General features: G+C 43.9%; 1 protein-coding gene across 1 annotated transcript in view; it reads left to right on the top strand.

Annotated features, from left to right (window-relative positions):
* ADGRB1 (adhesion G protein-coupled receptor B1) overlaps nt 1-14990 on the top strand; it is a 651809-nt gene that overhangs the window by 354216 nt on the left and 282603 nt on the right. Inside the window, exons 10-12 of the mRNA XM_066578727.1 lie at nt 2633-2739; nt 4704-4898; nt 5867-5935. Of these exons, the coding sequence (XP_066434824.1) occupies nt 2633-2739; nt 4704-4898; nt 5867-5935 (371 nt within the window). The remainder of the gene's footprint in view (nt 1-2632; nt 2740-4703; nt 4899-5866; nt 5936-14990) is intronic.

Genomic DNA, 14990 nt, shown 5'->3' with positions numbered 1-14990 from the left:
CGCTGCTGGAAAGGGAGATGAGGGGACTCTCTAGGGCTTCCCTCTATCTCTGGGAGTTCCCTTCATCGCCGGGGACTCCCTTCAACTCAGCGGAGATGGAGGAGTTTCCCTGCAGGGGAGATAAAGGAATTCAGTAGCATGGATGGAGGGATACCCCTGCAGGAGAGATGAAGGGATTCCTCAGCAGCATGGATGTAGGGGTTCCCCTGCAGGGAACATAAGGTGATTCTTCTGCAGCATGGATGGAGGGGTTCCCCTGCAGGGAACATGAAGGGATTCCTCAGCAGCATGGATGTAGGGATTCCCCTGCAGGGGAGATGGAGGGATTCCCCAGCAGTGTGGATGAAGGGGTTCCCCTGCTGTGGAGATGAAGGAATTTCCCAGCAGTACGGAAGTTTCCCAGCAGCACGGATATTCCCCAGCAGTGTGGATGGAGGGTGCCCCTGCTGTGTAGATGAAGGGATTCCCTTGCTGTGAGGGAATCCCTCCATCTCCACTGTAGGAGAACCCCTCCACCCATGCTGCTGGGTAATCTCTTTCTCTCCCTTTGCTGGCCAGCCGGCTTGCATAATCTCCCATCGGAGTCTATGGAGGTTTCTGCACTTTGCAAAGATCAAAGATATGTTGGGGCCTATATTTTCACACAGCAGGGAATTTCAGTCGCCGATGTCAGATCTTTTTAGGTGAATGGGTTCTAATAGTCACATTTTTTGTGCGTGTGAGTCAGCTGCACAATTCCGTCATGTGACCGAGCCCTCATGATACAGCCAGGATCAATGACTCCAGGTTATCCCATGTTGTCTATTGCAATTAGTGGTAGTCTTAAATCCACCTCCTGTCTCATTAAAAGCTCAAATAATTGTACTTCATGCTTTACACTGCAGCTGTGCTCTATTAGTTCACATCCCATGATCAGTGACTCCAGCTTAGCTGCATTGCCTATTTGAGTTTGTAGTAGTCTTAAATCCACCTCTTTTCTCATTATAGGTTCAAATTGGTACTTTTGCCCTCACTAATGCTTTATACTGCAGCACTGACCAGTTAGGACAGAGCTATGATCAATTACTTCTCTTGAGCTGTATAGTCTATTGGAGACTATAGTAGCTTGAAATCCACTTTCTGTCTAATCAAAGATGACTGAACTTTCCCTTACTTTATACTTCAGCACTGCTCATTCATACTGGCTGCTGTGTATAATGGCCCGCTCACAAGACAATCAGTAGTAATTCTGATTAATGCACAGGGAAAAAGAGTGTAAATTCAAAGTGGTAAAGGTTCCTTCCTTGCTGGGTTGTTAGTGTTTGAAGTCACAAGGCCACGGCTTTCAGTTTCTCTTTTATTATGTCCCTATGGTAACACTTCCTGGCTGCCCCCTGAAATTTCAGAATTATCATAGGGAGAGGGACTGTCTACATTTTAAGTGGTTTGCATATTGACAGCTATAGATGTAAATGTGTGGGTACTGATGGTAGACCCCATGATGGCTGACAGATGAGCTAAGTATAAGGTCGGGGATGCAAGCACAAATGGCGAAGCAGATACCCATGAGGCCTTTCTGCACATATGGAGGGTGAAACCACCTTGTAGTGCTGAACTGAATAGCTGCAGCGGGCATCGAGGCTTCACCCTCCGTCTGCAAATAAAAAAGTTGCAACTGAAAAGACAGCCCTCACTTCAGCACCACAGCAGTGGACAGCGCCAGTGCAGCAGCCAACAGCAGAGATACCCAGAGACGGGCTCTGCCCATGGCACACATCCCCGGTGTCACTTCACTAGAGAGATGTTGTTATTGTCTCCTGTCCACAAGGTTTGCTACAATGTATCAGTGCAGCCACAGGTGCCCCAAGCCTTTCTGCTGAATGAGGCGAAATGTGAAATAGTGCCCCCCTCTCTGGGCAAAAAAAAACAGTCCTTTTAGAGCCATTGAAAGCGCCAATACACAAGATACCCGACACATACTTCAACCACTGAGACTTGTCTGAAATGTCAGAGTAATAGTGCCCACAGTGGTGCCCTTCTTAGTGGCCCCAATAGTATTAGTGACCCCCGTTAGTGACCCAAGTAGTAATAGTGGCCTCAGTATTAATAGTGTCTCCCATAGTAGATCCAGTAGTAATAGTACTCCAAGTCATGGCTCCAGCAGTAAATGTCCATCTTAGTAGCCCCAGTAGTAATAGTGACCCTTATTAGTAGCCCCAGTAGTACGTGACCACTATAGTGGCAGCAGTAACCTGCATTAGTAGCCCCTGTGGATAGGGAATAGCTTTTAATCTTGGCACAACCCCTTTAAATATATACAAGCTTCCAGCTTCTGGATGTATACAAAGCTTTTCCATTGACTGGCAGCAAGCAGAGATCTCAAAAATGGTGAGGATAAGGTCTAGATATTTTGCAGTGTATGTCCCTTTAAATGTGTCACCCACTCTATAAATGAAGGGGGCCGGTAGCTTGCAAGCTGTCAGACCCCACAGACTGAGAGGAGACGTGGCAATGCCAGGTATACTGTATACCTTCCTTCTGGAAAGTTGGGCATGGCAGCTGTATTGGCACCCATGGCACAGACAGAATGACTTCCGGAGAAACGATGAGTCGGTTTGGGGGATTCTCATTCTTTTCCGCTGCTCGTTTGCAGGACTCGTTCTCCGCAAGTGCGTTCTGGACGAGGTGGGAGAAGCGTACTGGGAGGCGCCGACGTACATCAAATGTGTTTCCCTTGACTACAGGAATATTCAACAGATGGTAAGATGGAAAAAAATAGCGTTTGGCGTCTCCTCGCAGTCTTATTATTTATGGTTTAATTCAATTTGTTCTTTTTGACTTTTTTTTTCCTTTTTCGGAGAAACGCGTAGAAGTGCTGGCGCTGTAACGATGCAGGTTGGAGGCATCTCCAGATACAAGACATCCAGGGGAACTGAATAGTTTAAGTGCTTTTGTGATTTGTATTATTATGTGCTCAGCAAGCCGCCATAATTCCCTTCTGAATCGCGCTCACCTTTGTGCGCTGACTTTTAAGGCTCTTGGCACATTCCGCTTTTTCTTTTTTTTTGTCCCGCTAAATGAGACCTAAGCTGTTAAATATGGTATTTGGAGAGGGAGGAAAAAAAGCCGAAACGAACACTTGTTAGTTTTCCATCACGATACAATAACGTAGCGAGCACAATGCCGTCTCTTATTACAGTTCCTTTTGACTAATGAGCCTGCGAATGTGCAGAGATTGGCGCGTTTAAAGACTCTGCAGTCAAAAGGGGATGTCTGCCGGACGTTTAAGGGATTGGTGATGCCTGGTGTTTGCAGGTTCACAATCTCTGCTTATAGCATTAGGCAGATTTGCCATTCAGGAGGTGGGAAAAGCCAACTAATGACCTCTAGGGGAGCCGTAATGGCGGCCATATTGGATGTCTTTCATTTAAAGGGGAAATCCTGCAGAGAGCTCTGGACATCTCCAGTTGGAGTGATTTATTATGGGGTGTAGACAAAAATATAGTCCGTAGGGATTTTGATGTTTGTTGAGAGTCTCATCATTGAGGAGATATGGTGTGCCTGCAATTGTGCCAAAAGTCATGGGATAGGAACTAATATCATGTAAGACTTCCTATAGAGTCACAAAGTGCAGCAATTCAACATGGCATTGATTCTACAAGTGGATGGAGGGTTTTTGAGCTGTCTGGGTACCCTACGGCTCTGTGTTATTTGTGGGTGCAAGATCTCAGATGAGAATGGACCTCTCCACCACATCCTATAAATGCTCGGTTGGGTTCATGGCGGGTGAACATGTAGACCACACCATTCGTAGGAACTCTCCACAATACTCCACCAACTAATTCTGGACAATATGGGCCTGATGGCACAGTGCATTATCCTGCTGGAATATTCTATCATTGTGGGGGGACATGAAGTTCATGAAGGGTAGCGACTAGTCACCAAGTGATAAATCGTAGTGGGCACTAGTCGGTGTGTTTAGGTGGTCCATTAGACTCAACCAATGCCATGAAAACAGACTCTACACCAGAATGGAGCCACCCCCAGCCTGCACAGTGCAATCTTCACAACAGGGGTCCATGACTTTATGGGGTCTGTACCACCCACAAACCCGACTAACAGTCCAAAACAAGTGGTACCGTGACTCAGTGGACCATACCTCATGTTGCCAGTCCTCTAGGGTCCATGTGAGGCGCTGTGTCAGGTACTATGATGATAACAGAGGCACTCTGGTGGGTCTTCTGCTCCCATATCCCATGAGCCTGACCTGCGGGATATATGTGTGGGGTCTCCTGCATTGCATGTGGATACGATTTCTGCCGGAGGCTCTTGTCTGTTCGTATAAACAATTCTAGACAGACGGTCACATTTAAGTACCCGTGGGTAGCCCCTGCGCTGACTTCTATGACGTATTCCCAGTATACATGTGAGACTGAGGCTTGAGTAATATTAAAAGTCTGCACAACTTTGGAAATGGAACATCCCATCCGCCTGGCACCAACTCCTATAACTCACATCGCCTCACCATGATCCCACTGGCCGGTGATCTACCTCACTCACAAGATTCACCACTTGTACAGGTGAAGACATTATCCAGCCGTCCCCTGAGGTAACGCCACCTCATCATCACTTTACATACTGCTATCCCATGACTTTTGGCACGTCAGTGTATATCAAAGATCACTACGTGTTACTATCTGATGCATCTTATCTGTATACTGCAGATACGGGAGCATCTCTCGAAAGCTCAGCGGGGGCAGAAGGGAGAAGGAGTGTCGGGGGTGCTCCAGACGCTGGTGGATGCGACTCAAGATGGTGCCAGTTATAGCGGAGACATCTTATCTATTGTGGACAGTCTAAGGAACATGACGGAGATCTTCCGCCGGCCGTACCACAGCCCGTCATCCAACGATGTCCAGGTGAGAGGATATAGATATAGCATGATAGGTCTGAAGTGGCGTTATCTCATATGAAAGGCTTAGATACACTGCTCAGCAGGCAGTATCACATGCAATTGTCTTACATACCATGGCTTATAAGAGTGTATCACACATGATGGGATTAGATACACTGCTCAGCCAATGGAATTACACAGGTGAGTCTTGGATCCGCAGCTGCACAGACACAATATGTTTAGCTACAGCAGCCCAGCAGAGAGCATCATGCTAGATCATCTTAGATACTGGGCTCAGCATATGCTAGCACATTGGTAAGCTTAGATACAGCAGCTCAGTAAACCATACCACAAACGATAGGATTAGATACATGGCTTGTCAGACAGGACCACACATGATGGGATTAGATACGGCAGCTAAGCTGACAGTGTCACACGGGATAGGCTTACATGCAGTGGCTAAACAGAATATATCACACATGATGAGATTAGATACAGTGGATCAGCAGAGAGCATCATGCATGATTAGCTTAGAAATGCGGTTCAGCAGACAGTATCGCACATCATATGATTAGATACACAGGTAAGCAGACAGTAGCACACCTAATAGGCTTAGATACAGCAGCTCAGCAGACAAGTAATAGGCTTAGATACGGCTCTCCTACACCCCCTGCACATGCCCTGCTGTTAGCAACCCGGAAAGTCATTTGCAGCTTCTGGAGACGGAATGGATGATGTTCCCAGCCAGATTATCGGTATCTGAGCCGTGTAGATGTGGAGGAGCCGTGACAATGTGCGGGCAGACACGTGTAGATGGCGCAGAATAACACGAAGCCTGGGGGGAGTCTGCCTGGCGAGCGGGCGTCTCGGGATAGTAAATCTGCTGGAGTGTGAGGTGGGATGGAAGCAGAATGTTCTCACAAGTCCTGGAGGTAACAATCTGTCCCCACGCTAATTGCCTGCCAATACCGATTGTTTCCTCTCTTCCTGCAGAACTTCGTTCAGATCATCAGCAACTTACTGTCCGACGAAAACCGCGACAAGTGGGACGAAGCCCAAATGGTGAGTGATAACAGTCCGCCCATGCTCTGCCGTCATACCGAGGATACACGGAAGATAGAAACCAAGAGCGCTGCAATGGGGCCCGGTGTGAGGGGCCACAGCAAAGAGTAGGCTGGACCATGGGCAGGGGGGCCCTAAAAACCTTAATGCTGTGAAGTGTGAAATGGTTCAACCCCCCCCCCCAGTAAAAAAAACACTCCTTTTACATTGAAAGCACCCATATACAAGAGACCGAACACATTAGAGGCATTGAGACTTGTCTGAAGTGACAGAGCAGTAGTGCCAACAACAGTGGCCCCCCTTAGTGGCCCCAACAGTAACAGTGACTCCTACAATGTCACCAGTAGTAATAGTAACCCCATTAGTGACCCCAGTATTAATAGTGACTCCTATAGTGATCCCAGTAGTAACAGTAACCCCCATAGTTGCCCCAGTAGTAATTGTGCCCTGTTGTGGTCCCAGCAGTAACAATAATCCCTATAGTGGCCTGAATATTAATAATGACCCCCAGAGTGGCCCTAGTAGTAATAGTGACCTCCAAAATGGCCCAAATATTAAGTATCCGCTATATTTTTATCCAGTACTACTAGTGTTTCCCATAGTGGTCCCAGTTAGAGATGAGTGAGCACGCTCGGATAAGTCAGTTACTCGAGCGAGCCTCGCCCATCTCGAGTAACTGCGTTCTTGTCCAAGCATGCTCGGGTGGGTGGGTGGAGGGCGGCGGGGTATAGCGGGGGAGAGAGTGAGAGAGATCTCTCTCTCCCCCCCCCCCCCCACCGCCCCCCGCTCACCCCCGCCGCCCCCTGAGCACGCTCAGACAAGAATGCAGTTACCCGAGACGGGCAACGCTCGCTCAAGTAACTGACTTATCCGAGCGTGCTCGCTCATCTCTAGTCCCAGTATTAACAGTCTCCAGCCAGGCAGCAATCCGATAGACATTGCAATCACTCTGTCTACAGCTCCGGTTGGGCAGCCCCTGCTATAATCAGTCTATGACCCCTGACCTCTCCTCCTGGCATCTGTGTGCAGTAATGCAGACACCAGGGGTGGGCAGTGGTGGGGATCAGGGGTCCCAGATTGATTACAGTGTGACGGCCGTCCGACTGCAGCTGTAAACAGAGTCAGTGCAATGCTTGTCAAGAGACCCCCCCCCCCACACACACACACACACACCCTTTATATTGATTTCCTGCTTGACAGCCATGGAAGACATCAAGCTCTTGGGGTGCAATTATTTCTGCCGTGGTGCTATTACAGTTGATGTATTGTTTAGAATGCTCCAAATCTGAAGCAGTTAATGTATCCTGATGCTCCAGGAGGAATCTCATTATATAGCAGGTGGGGAGCCACTAGGGGGGAAAGTAGATTTTAAAATTCTGTTTAATACTAATAATCATCATCATCATTCTATAAATCACCACCAATCAATAATTACTGTACAGTATATCATTGATCATCATCATCAGTTATTATCAATCATCATCATTCAACCATCATCAGTCAAGCATCAGCATTATTATCACTACTCACCAGGGATAATCAATCATTCATCTATAATCAATCTACAGTACATAATCAATCATCACATTCAATCATCATCATCAAGCACCATCAATCATCAATCTGTAGTACATAATCTATCAAGCATCCTCATTTATCACTAATCATCAATTATTCAATCATCATTATAATCAATAATAAATATATCACCTATGCTCAATCTACAGTACATCAATTATAATCAATCATCATCATTAATTAACTATCATTATTCAATTATTCGAATCAATCATCATACATAATTAATAATCTACAGCATCAATTGTTATTATCAATTATCACCAATCAATGTCATCAATCAGTCACAAAAAAGCATAATCAACAGTGATCAATCTACAGTACATCAACCAATCATCAATCAAGCATCACAAATTACTATTCATCATCAATTATCATCTGATCATTAACATCAATAACAATAAAAAATCACCAATAATTAATCTTAAGTAAATCATCAATTATCATCAATTAATAGCCATAATCAATTACATTAACTCTATAAATAGTCAGTAATCAATCCACAGCACATCAATAATCATCATCCTCATCAATACATTCCCTTATGAATCGTCAATCATCAATAATATATAGTACGTTATCAATCTTCACCACTTAGCACCAATCTAGCATCATCGGCAATCATCAATCATTTAGTCATTATCATCAATAATCAATCTACAGTGCATCATCATCAGGGGTTATCAGTTATCACCAATTAATCATTGTCCTCAATTATCAGTCATTCAATCATCAGTAAGCAATCTACAGTGCATAATCAATCAAGCCTCATGAGATATCATCAATCAATCATTACTCATCATCACTCATCAGACAGTCATAATCATCAGTCTACAGCACACCATAAATCATAATCTTCATCAATCATGATTCATTAAGTCATGAATCATCAATTGGCAATAATCCATTGTACAGCAATCATCACCAATTAGCACCAATCATCAGTCATTCAATCATAATCATCAATAATCAATCTACATAACATCATCAATTGTCACCAATCACTATCATCAGTCATTCACTCAATCTTAATCATCAATAATCAATCTGCACAGCATCATCAATGATCACCAATCAGTCATCATCATCAATTAGTCATAACTATCAATACTCAATCTAGAGCACGTTATTAATTATCAATCATGATTCATTCTATCACCAATCATCAGTCATTCAATCCTAATCAATCTGCAGTACATTGTCAATCAAGCATCATCAGTTATCATTCAATCATCATCAATTACTATCAATAATCAGTCATCATCAATTCTTGCCAATCAATCATCAATTTCTGACTATTCACCATGAACCCGTTCTGCTCCACCTGAGGAGCGGCACCAGTACCAATCCTGCACAGTGAGGAGGAACTAGTCAGAGTCTATGAGCACGGATGGCGAACGGAATGAAATCCATATTGTGCTCATTATGACATCAGCCCCCGGCGCTCTCCGGAGGGCGGATCATTCATCAGGGAACGCCAGAGGCAAGAGCAGAGCCGGGCAGCGACTCATATATGACCTCAGTGCTATTGCTGCTGCTGCTCTAGTTATTCAAAGGGGTTCTGTAGTTTTATGCCAATTTTGTGTCAATTTATCACTATTTCCAAAATCTCTGCTTGCTGTCAGTGAATGTCAATATTCTTGTTTGCATCTGCAGGCAGAAAGACAGTCTAAACCCAATACTACTCACATCTGAGGGTTTGTTACAATTGTATCCAACCTAGACAATCCTCTGTGACTCCAGACTGATACATCATACCTGCACTGACACATTGTAACAAACTATCAGGACAGGGGTAGATATGAGCGAGCGTACTAGTTAAGGGAAATTACTCAAGTGAGTATCCCCATTTTCGAGTACATGCCTGCGGCGGGAGGCGGCGGGGGAGAGCGGGGGTGAATGGGTGGGGAGATTTCTCTCCCCCCCCCCCCCCCCCCCGCTCCTTCCTGCTCACCCCTGCCGGCCCCCGAATCTTTTCAGACGAGCAAGCAATGTACTCGATAATGGCAATACTCAAGTAAGTTGCCTTAATGAGTACGCTCGCTCATCTCTAGACAGGAGTGATGTTTGTGCTGCTGCTCTATTGCACTCACAGAGGATGGGCTGGACTGGATACATTTGTAACAAATGGTCATTGGTGTGAAGTATTAAAGTGACCCTCTGTTTTTGGGACAGAATTCTGTCCAGAGACCAGAGAGTGGAGGGGGTATATTAGCTGTAGATGATCTGGTCAGCGGTCCATCCCTTCCGCTGGTTCTAGGTGCCATTTTTCAGGCAGGCAGTGTGGCCGCTGTCATACCTCTCTGCCTGCTGTAGTCGTTGTGGTGGCTGCACAGACCTATCTGCAAGCACCTTGATCTCGCTGGGCTGCTGGCCACTTCCTGACTGTACTTCTGTGGCATGGCCTCCGCCACTTCTGCTGCCTGCTGCGTCACACACCAGGCTGTGGCGCAGTTCTTTTATTTCTATATGGTGTTTGCTCAGTACCTGGAAACGTCTCCCACACTCTGCAAGGGAGAAAGGACTTATCCTTCTACTATTCCCTGTCTTCAGGGCGGTGATGCACTAGCATATCACTAACATGTCACACAGAGGGTGAAGCCTATTCCTGTTGGCACCTGGGCTTCTCTATCCCCTAGTGGTCACCTATAGGAGCAACAACAGCTGTTCAGAGCTCCCCAATACTTTCCAACTAAGGATGCAGACACAGTGGAATGTGGCGCCATTGCTGCCCTGGAGCCGATGCAGATGCGCCATTTGCCCTTGGGTTAAAGTAACCATAGTAAGCAAGTATTTACCTATTCAGTGACAGCAAGCAGAGTTGTTTTTAATAGTGAGAACTTGAAGCACAGTGTCTATTAGAAAGCTGCAAAAGCTTTAATTATATAGAAACCCTTTTAAGTTCATCATCAACATTACGGAAATTCAGAAAAGCAATCAAACAATTCTCCATAGAAGTTCAGCGATGACAAAATATCGCAGTTCGTTGGGACGATCGTCACGGTAATTGGACATGATCAGAACATGTCTGCCTGGAGGGAGCCTATATCCGACGGTTCACGTGCTGGCCAGTGGGTGATTGCTGTAATACACAGATGTAGCAGAGCTGAATGTGTCATGTTAACCCTTAAGGTCCAAAGTGTTTCAGTCCAAAAGGATCGGACACGTTTTGGTCATTTTTTGCTGTTGTTGGTTTTATGGGCTTGTTCTATTTTTCTCGGGCTGCTACAATTATTTTTGCTGCCTTTTTTACCATAATATATAGGACTATTTTTAATACCCCTTCTCACTGATTTGTTTCCCTTTTATTTTTGTATTAGCGGTTATATGTACAAATAGATAAAAAATATAGATTTTCTTTAATTTATAGTTATTTATTTTTAAATTGAGTACATTTACACTAAAATAAAGTACAGAAGGCTTCCCCATTTTGGTTCAGACATTTCTATATACATATTTGTGTTTGATTCTGTAATTGTTTAAACTTATTTTAGTAACTTTTTTTTACCATTTATGTCCCCATGACATAATATTAGACCTCTGGGGGTCATTCACTCTGGCTTTTTTCCCCACTTTTCCACTATAGTTGAGGTATGCATAGGAGCTCCCGTTACAGAGAAAAACATCCCCCTAGTGTGACATTAGTCATTGGCAAGGCTGATCTGAGTCTCCTAAGACCCAGCATGACATGCCAGGGTCACCGGCGATCACATGATCACGAGGTCCAATACAGGAAATGCCACTGCCGCTTTCTATATTCACTGCAGAAGAGAAGGTAGAAGAGTTATAAACTGCTTCAGTCTTCTCCTCTGGGTCCTTGGCTGTCTCTGACAGCCAAGGACCCAATCTGCTCCTGCTAGATTGCAGGAATAGGAGCTTATTTCCTATTGGCTGTGATTAAAGCTCAGAGCGAGCGCCATATATTTAAGGTGCTTAGTCCATAATGGGTTAACTTGTAAGGGTAGACAAAAATTGAAGATTCATAGAACTCAAGATGTCTCCCAAGTGTTGCTTCCTTGAATGATACCCTTCTGGAGATCCCCCAGATCTGTGAAGACCTCCCCAAGAGTTGGGTGTAGTACCAGGATTAAACCCACAAGAACATGGACTGAACAGACCAACTCTATTCAGATGTAGCCCCTTGGTGTGACGTCAGGACCCAAGGACATCCATAACCCACTATACATACCCATTCTCCCTTTGTTATGGCATGTCAGACCCCCTCTCCCTACACAACAAGTGAGCAGTGGTTCATGTCACGCTTCTCTCCCACAAGGGATGCATGGAGGGAAGTGTAGGAGGACACGAAAAGTGATGATGCTAACCGGCTATGAACACCGCGGTGCCAGAGTGCCCAGTCCATGAAGAGCTAGTTATGCCAATTACTGTACATACTGACTGTCTGATATAGATTTTGGACATAATTGAGTTACCGTTCCCTGTATACCCCCGGTGATGTTATGGATCAGGCTGCAATTATGCAATTATCGCCTGCGCTGTGGACTGACTCATTAGCACATTGATCAAGCTTTGATTTTTAAGATACAACATTAATGTTTTGCCGGCGCCAATAAATCAATCTACACAATTATATGCAGGAGTTTTCTGCTATCTATATTATTACACATAGAGGATATACTGTCATATAGAGGTCAGTGTGCTGGAGAGATAATATTACATATGGAGGAGATACTGTCATATAGAGGTCAGTGTGCTGGAGAGATAATATTACATATGGAGGAGATACTGTCATATAGAGGTCAGTGTGCTGGAGAGGTAATATTACATATGGAGGAGATACTGTCATATAGAGGTCAGTGTGCTGGATAGGTAATATTACATATGGAGGAGATACTGTCATATAGAGGTCAGTGTGCTGGATAGGTAATATTACATATGGAGGAGATACTGTCATATAGAGGTCAGCGTGCTGGAGAGGTAATATTACATATGGAGGAGATACTGTCATATAGAGGTCAGTGTGCTGGAGAGGTAATATTACATATGGAGGAGATACTGTCATATAGAGGTCAGCGTGCTGGAGAGGTAATATTACATATGGAGGAGATACTGTTATATAGAGGTCAGTGTGCTGGAGAGATAATATTACATATGGAGGAGATACTGTCATATAGAGGTCAGTGTGCTGGATAGGTAATATTACATATGGAGGAGATACTGTCATATAGAGGTCAGCGTGCTGGAGAGGTAATATTACATATGGAGGAGATACTGTCATATAGAGGTCAGTGTGCTGGAGAGGTAATATTACATATGGAGGAGATACTGTCATATAGAGGTCAGCGTGCTGGAGAGGTAATATTACATATGGAGGAGATACTGTTATATAGAGGTCAGTGTGCTGGAGAGATAATATTACATATGGAGGAGATACTGTCATATAGAGGTCAGTGTGCTGGAGAGGTAATATTACATAAGGAGGAGATACTGTCATATAGAGGTCAGTGTGCTGGAGAGGTAATATTACATAAGGAGGAGATACTGTCATATAGAGGTCAGTGTGCTGGAGAGGTAATATTACATATGGAGGAGATACTGTTATATAGAGGTCAGTGTGCTGGATAGGTAATATTACATATGGAGGATATACTGTCATATAGAGGTCAGTGTGCAGGATAGGTAATATTACATATAGAGGAGATACTCTCATATACCAGTGCGCACCATGACCAGCTTTAGCTATATGCGACCCATGCAGTCACACAGAGAGCTGGCCACTAGCTTTTAGGAGGCACTAGGAGGATATGGGCTGTGAATGATTGTCCCCCTTAGGTATACCCAGGCAGATGCTCTTCTCCCTCTATGCAGCAGTGCTTTGTGGGGCTGCATGAATCATCCTCCTCCTGGCTCTGTCTCTTCCCTTCTGATGTTCTGAGGGACTGCTGTTGGTCTATCAGCGCCTCACAACACAATTGCTTAGTTCTGCTAATGTATTTATGTTCTGGTGCTGTATTTATATTATGAGCATGGTCCTGGGACCGTATTTATGTTATGAGCTTGGTTCTTATACTTTATGTACTGAGCTTGGTTTTGAAGCTGTATCTATGTACTGAGCTTAGTTCTGGTACTGTATGTTATAAGCTTAGCTGTGGTGCTTTAATTACATACTAAGCTTGTTTCTGGTGCTGTATTGATGTTATGAGCTTGATCTGGTACTGTATATATTAAGGGTGGTTTGTGCTGTATTTATACTATGAACTTTGTTCTGGTGCTTTATGTACTGAGCTTGGTTCTGGTACTATATATATATATATATATATATATATATATATATATAAGCTTGGCTCTGGGGCTGTATTTATGTACTGAGCTTGGTTCTGGGGCTGTATCTATATTATTAACTTAGTTCTGTAGTTACATTGTGAGGTTGGTACAGTATTTATTTACTGACCTGTTTACTGTGAATGGGGGTGGGCAGCTGGAAGATCCCGGGACACTTCACCTCCTTACACTCAGCAATCATCGTTTCTGTATAAAGCACAAGAGCGAGTAGCGACTGTCGAGTGCATCTGCGCCAAACTATTGTCCCCTCTAAAAGGGTCCTTAATGCAATGAGATATCACAGTGTGCGTTGCTATCAGGGGGTTATTATTACGCTTTGAATCACTTTACAGGATTTGTGATAAGATAAGATAACAACGGCTCTTTAATGGGTTCAGATAAGATAACCTTCTGTGCAGTAAAATGTGTCACATCTGTAGGTAATATTACAGTCAGACAGAGGCCAGTGTAGGACTTATTACATATAGAGGTGTTTGTATAGGTATTATTACATATAGAGGTGGTTGTATAGGTATTATTACATATAGAGGTGGTTGTATAGGTATTATTACATATAGAGGTGGTTGTATAGGTATTATTACATATAGAGGTGTTTGTATAGGTATTATTACATATAGAGGTGGTTGTATAGGTATTATTACATATAGAGGTGGTTGTATAGGTATTATTACATATAGAGGTGTTTGTATAGGTATTATACTGCCATATAGAGATCAGCATCCAGTATAGGTAATATCACATATGGAGGAATGATATTACATACTGCATAGAGGAGATAATGTCCTATAGAGGTCAATGTCCAGTATAGGAATTACAGTACATACTGTGTAGTTAACGTCTTAAGGTTAAAGTTAATGTTTGCTACATCTGTACCGAGAACATACTGTAATGTAGAGGCTGTATATGTATTATTGCATATAGTGGGGATATTACCATGTAGAGGTCAATGTCCAGTATAGCTATTACATATGGAATAGATTTGCCATATAAAGGTCAATTCCAGTATAGCTATTATTACATGTAGGGGAGTTCCTACCATATTGGGGGTCAGTCTCCACTCTCGGCTTCACTAGAACAGATGCTGCCATACAGAGGTCAATATGGGTCTCCTTACATACAGGATAGTTAGTTATGTAAAGGTCCATGCACATTGTAGATATCTATTACCTATCCA

The sequence above is a fragment of the Eleutherodactylus coqui genome, chromosome 9, assembly GCF_035609145.1.
Source record: "Eleutherodactylus coqui strain aEleCoq1 chromosome 9, aEleCoq1.hap1, whole genome shotgun sequence".
In the NCBI taxonomy this organism is placed as follows: Eukaryota; Metazoa; Chordata; class Amphibia; order Anura; family Eleutherodactylidae; genus Eleutherodactylus; species Eleutherodactylus coqui.
The sequence above is the reverse complement of the archived record's forward strand: the minus strand, read 5'-3'. Positions and strand labels throughout refer to the sequence as shown.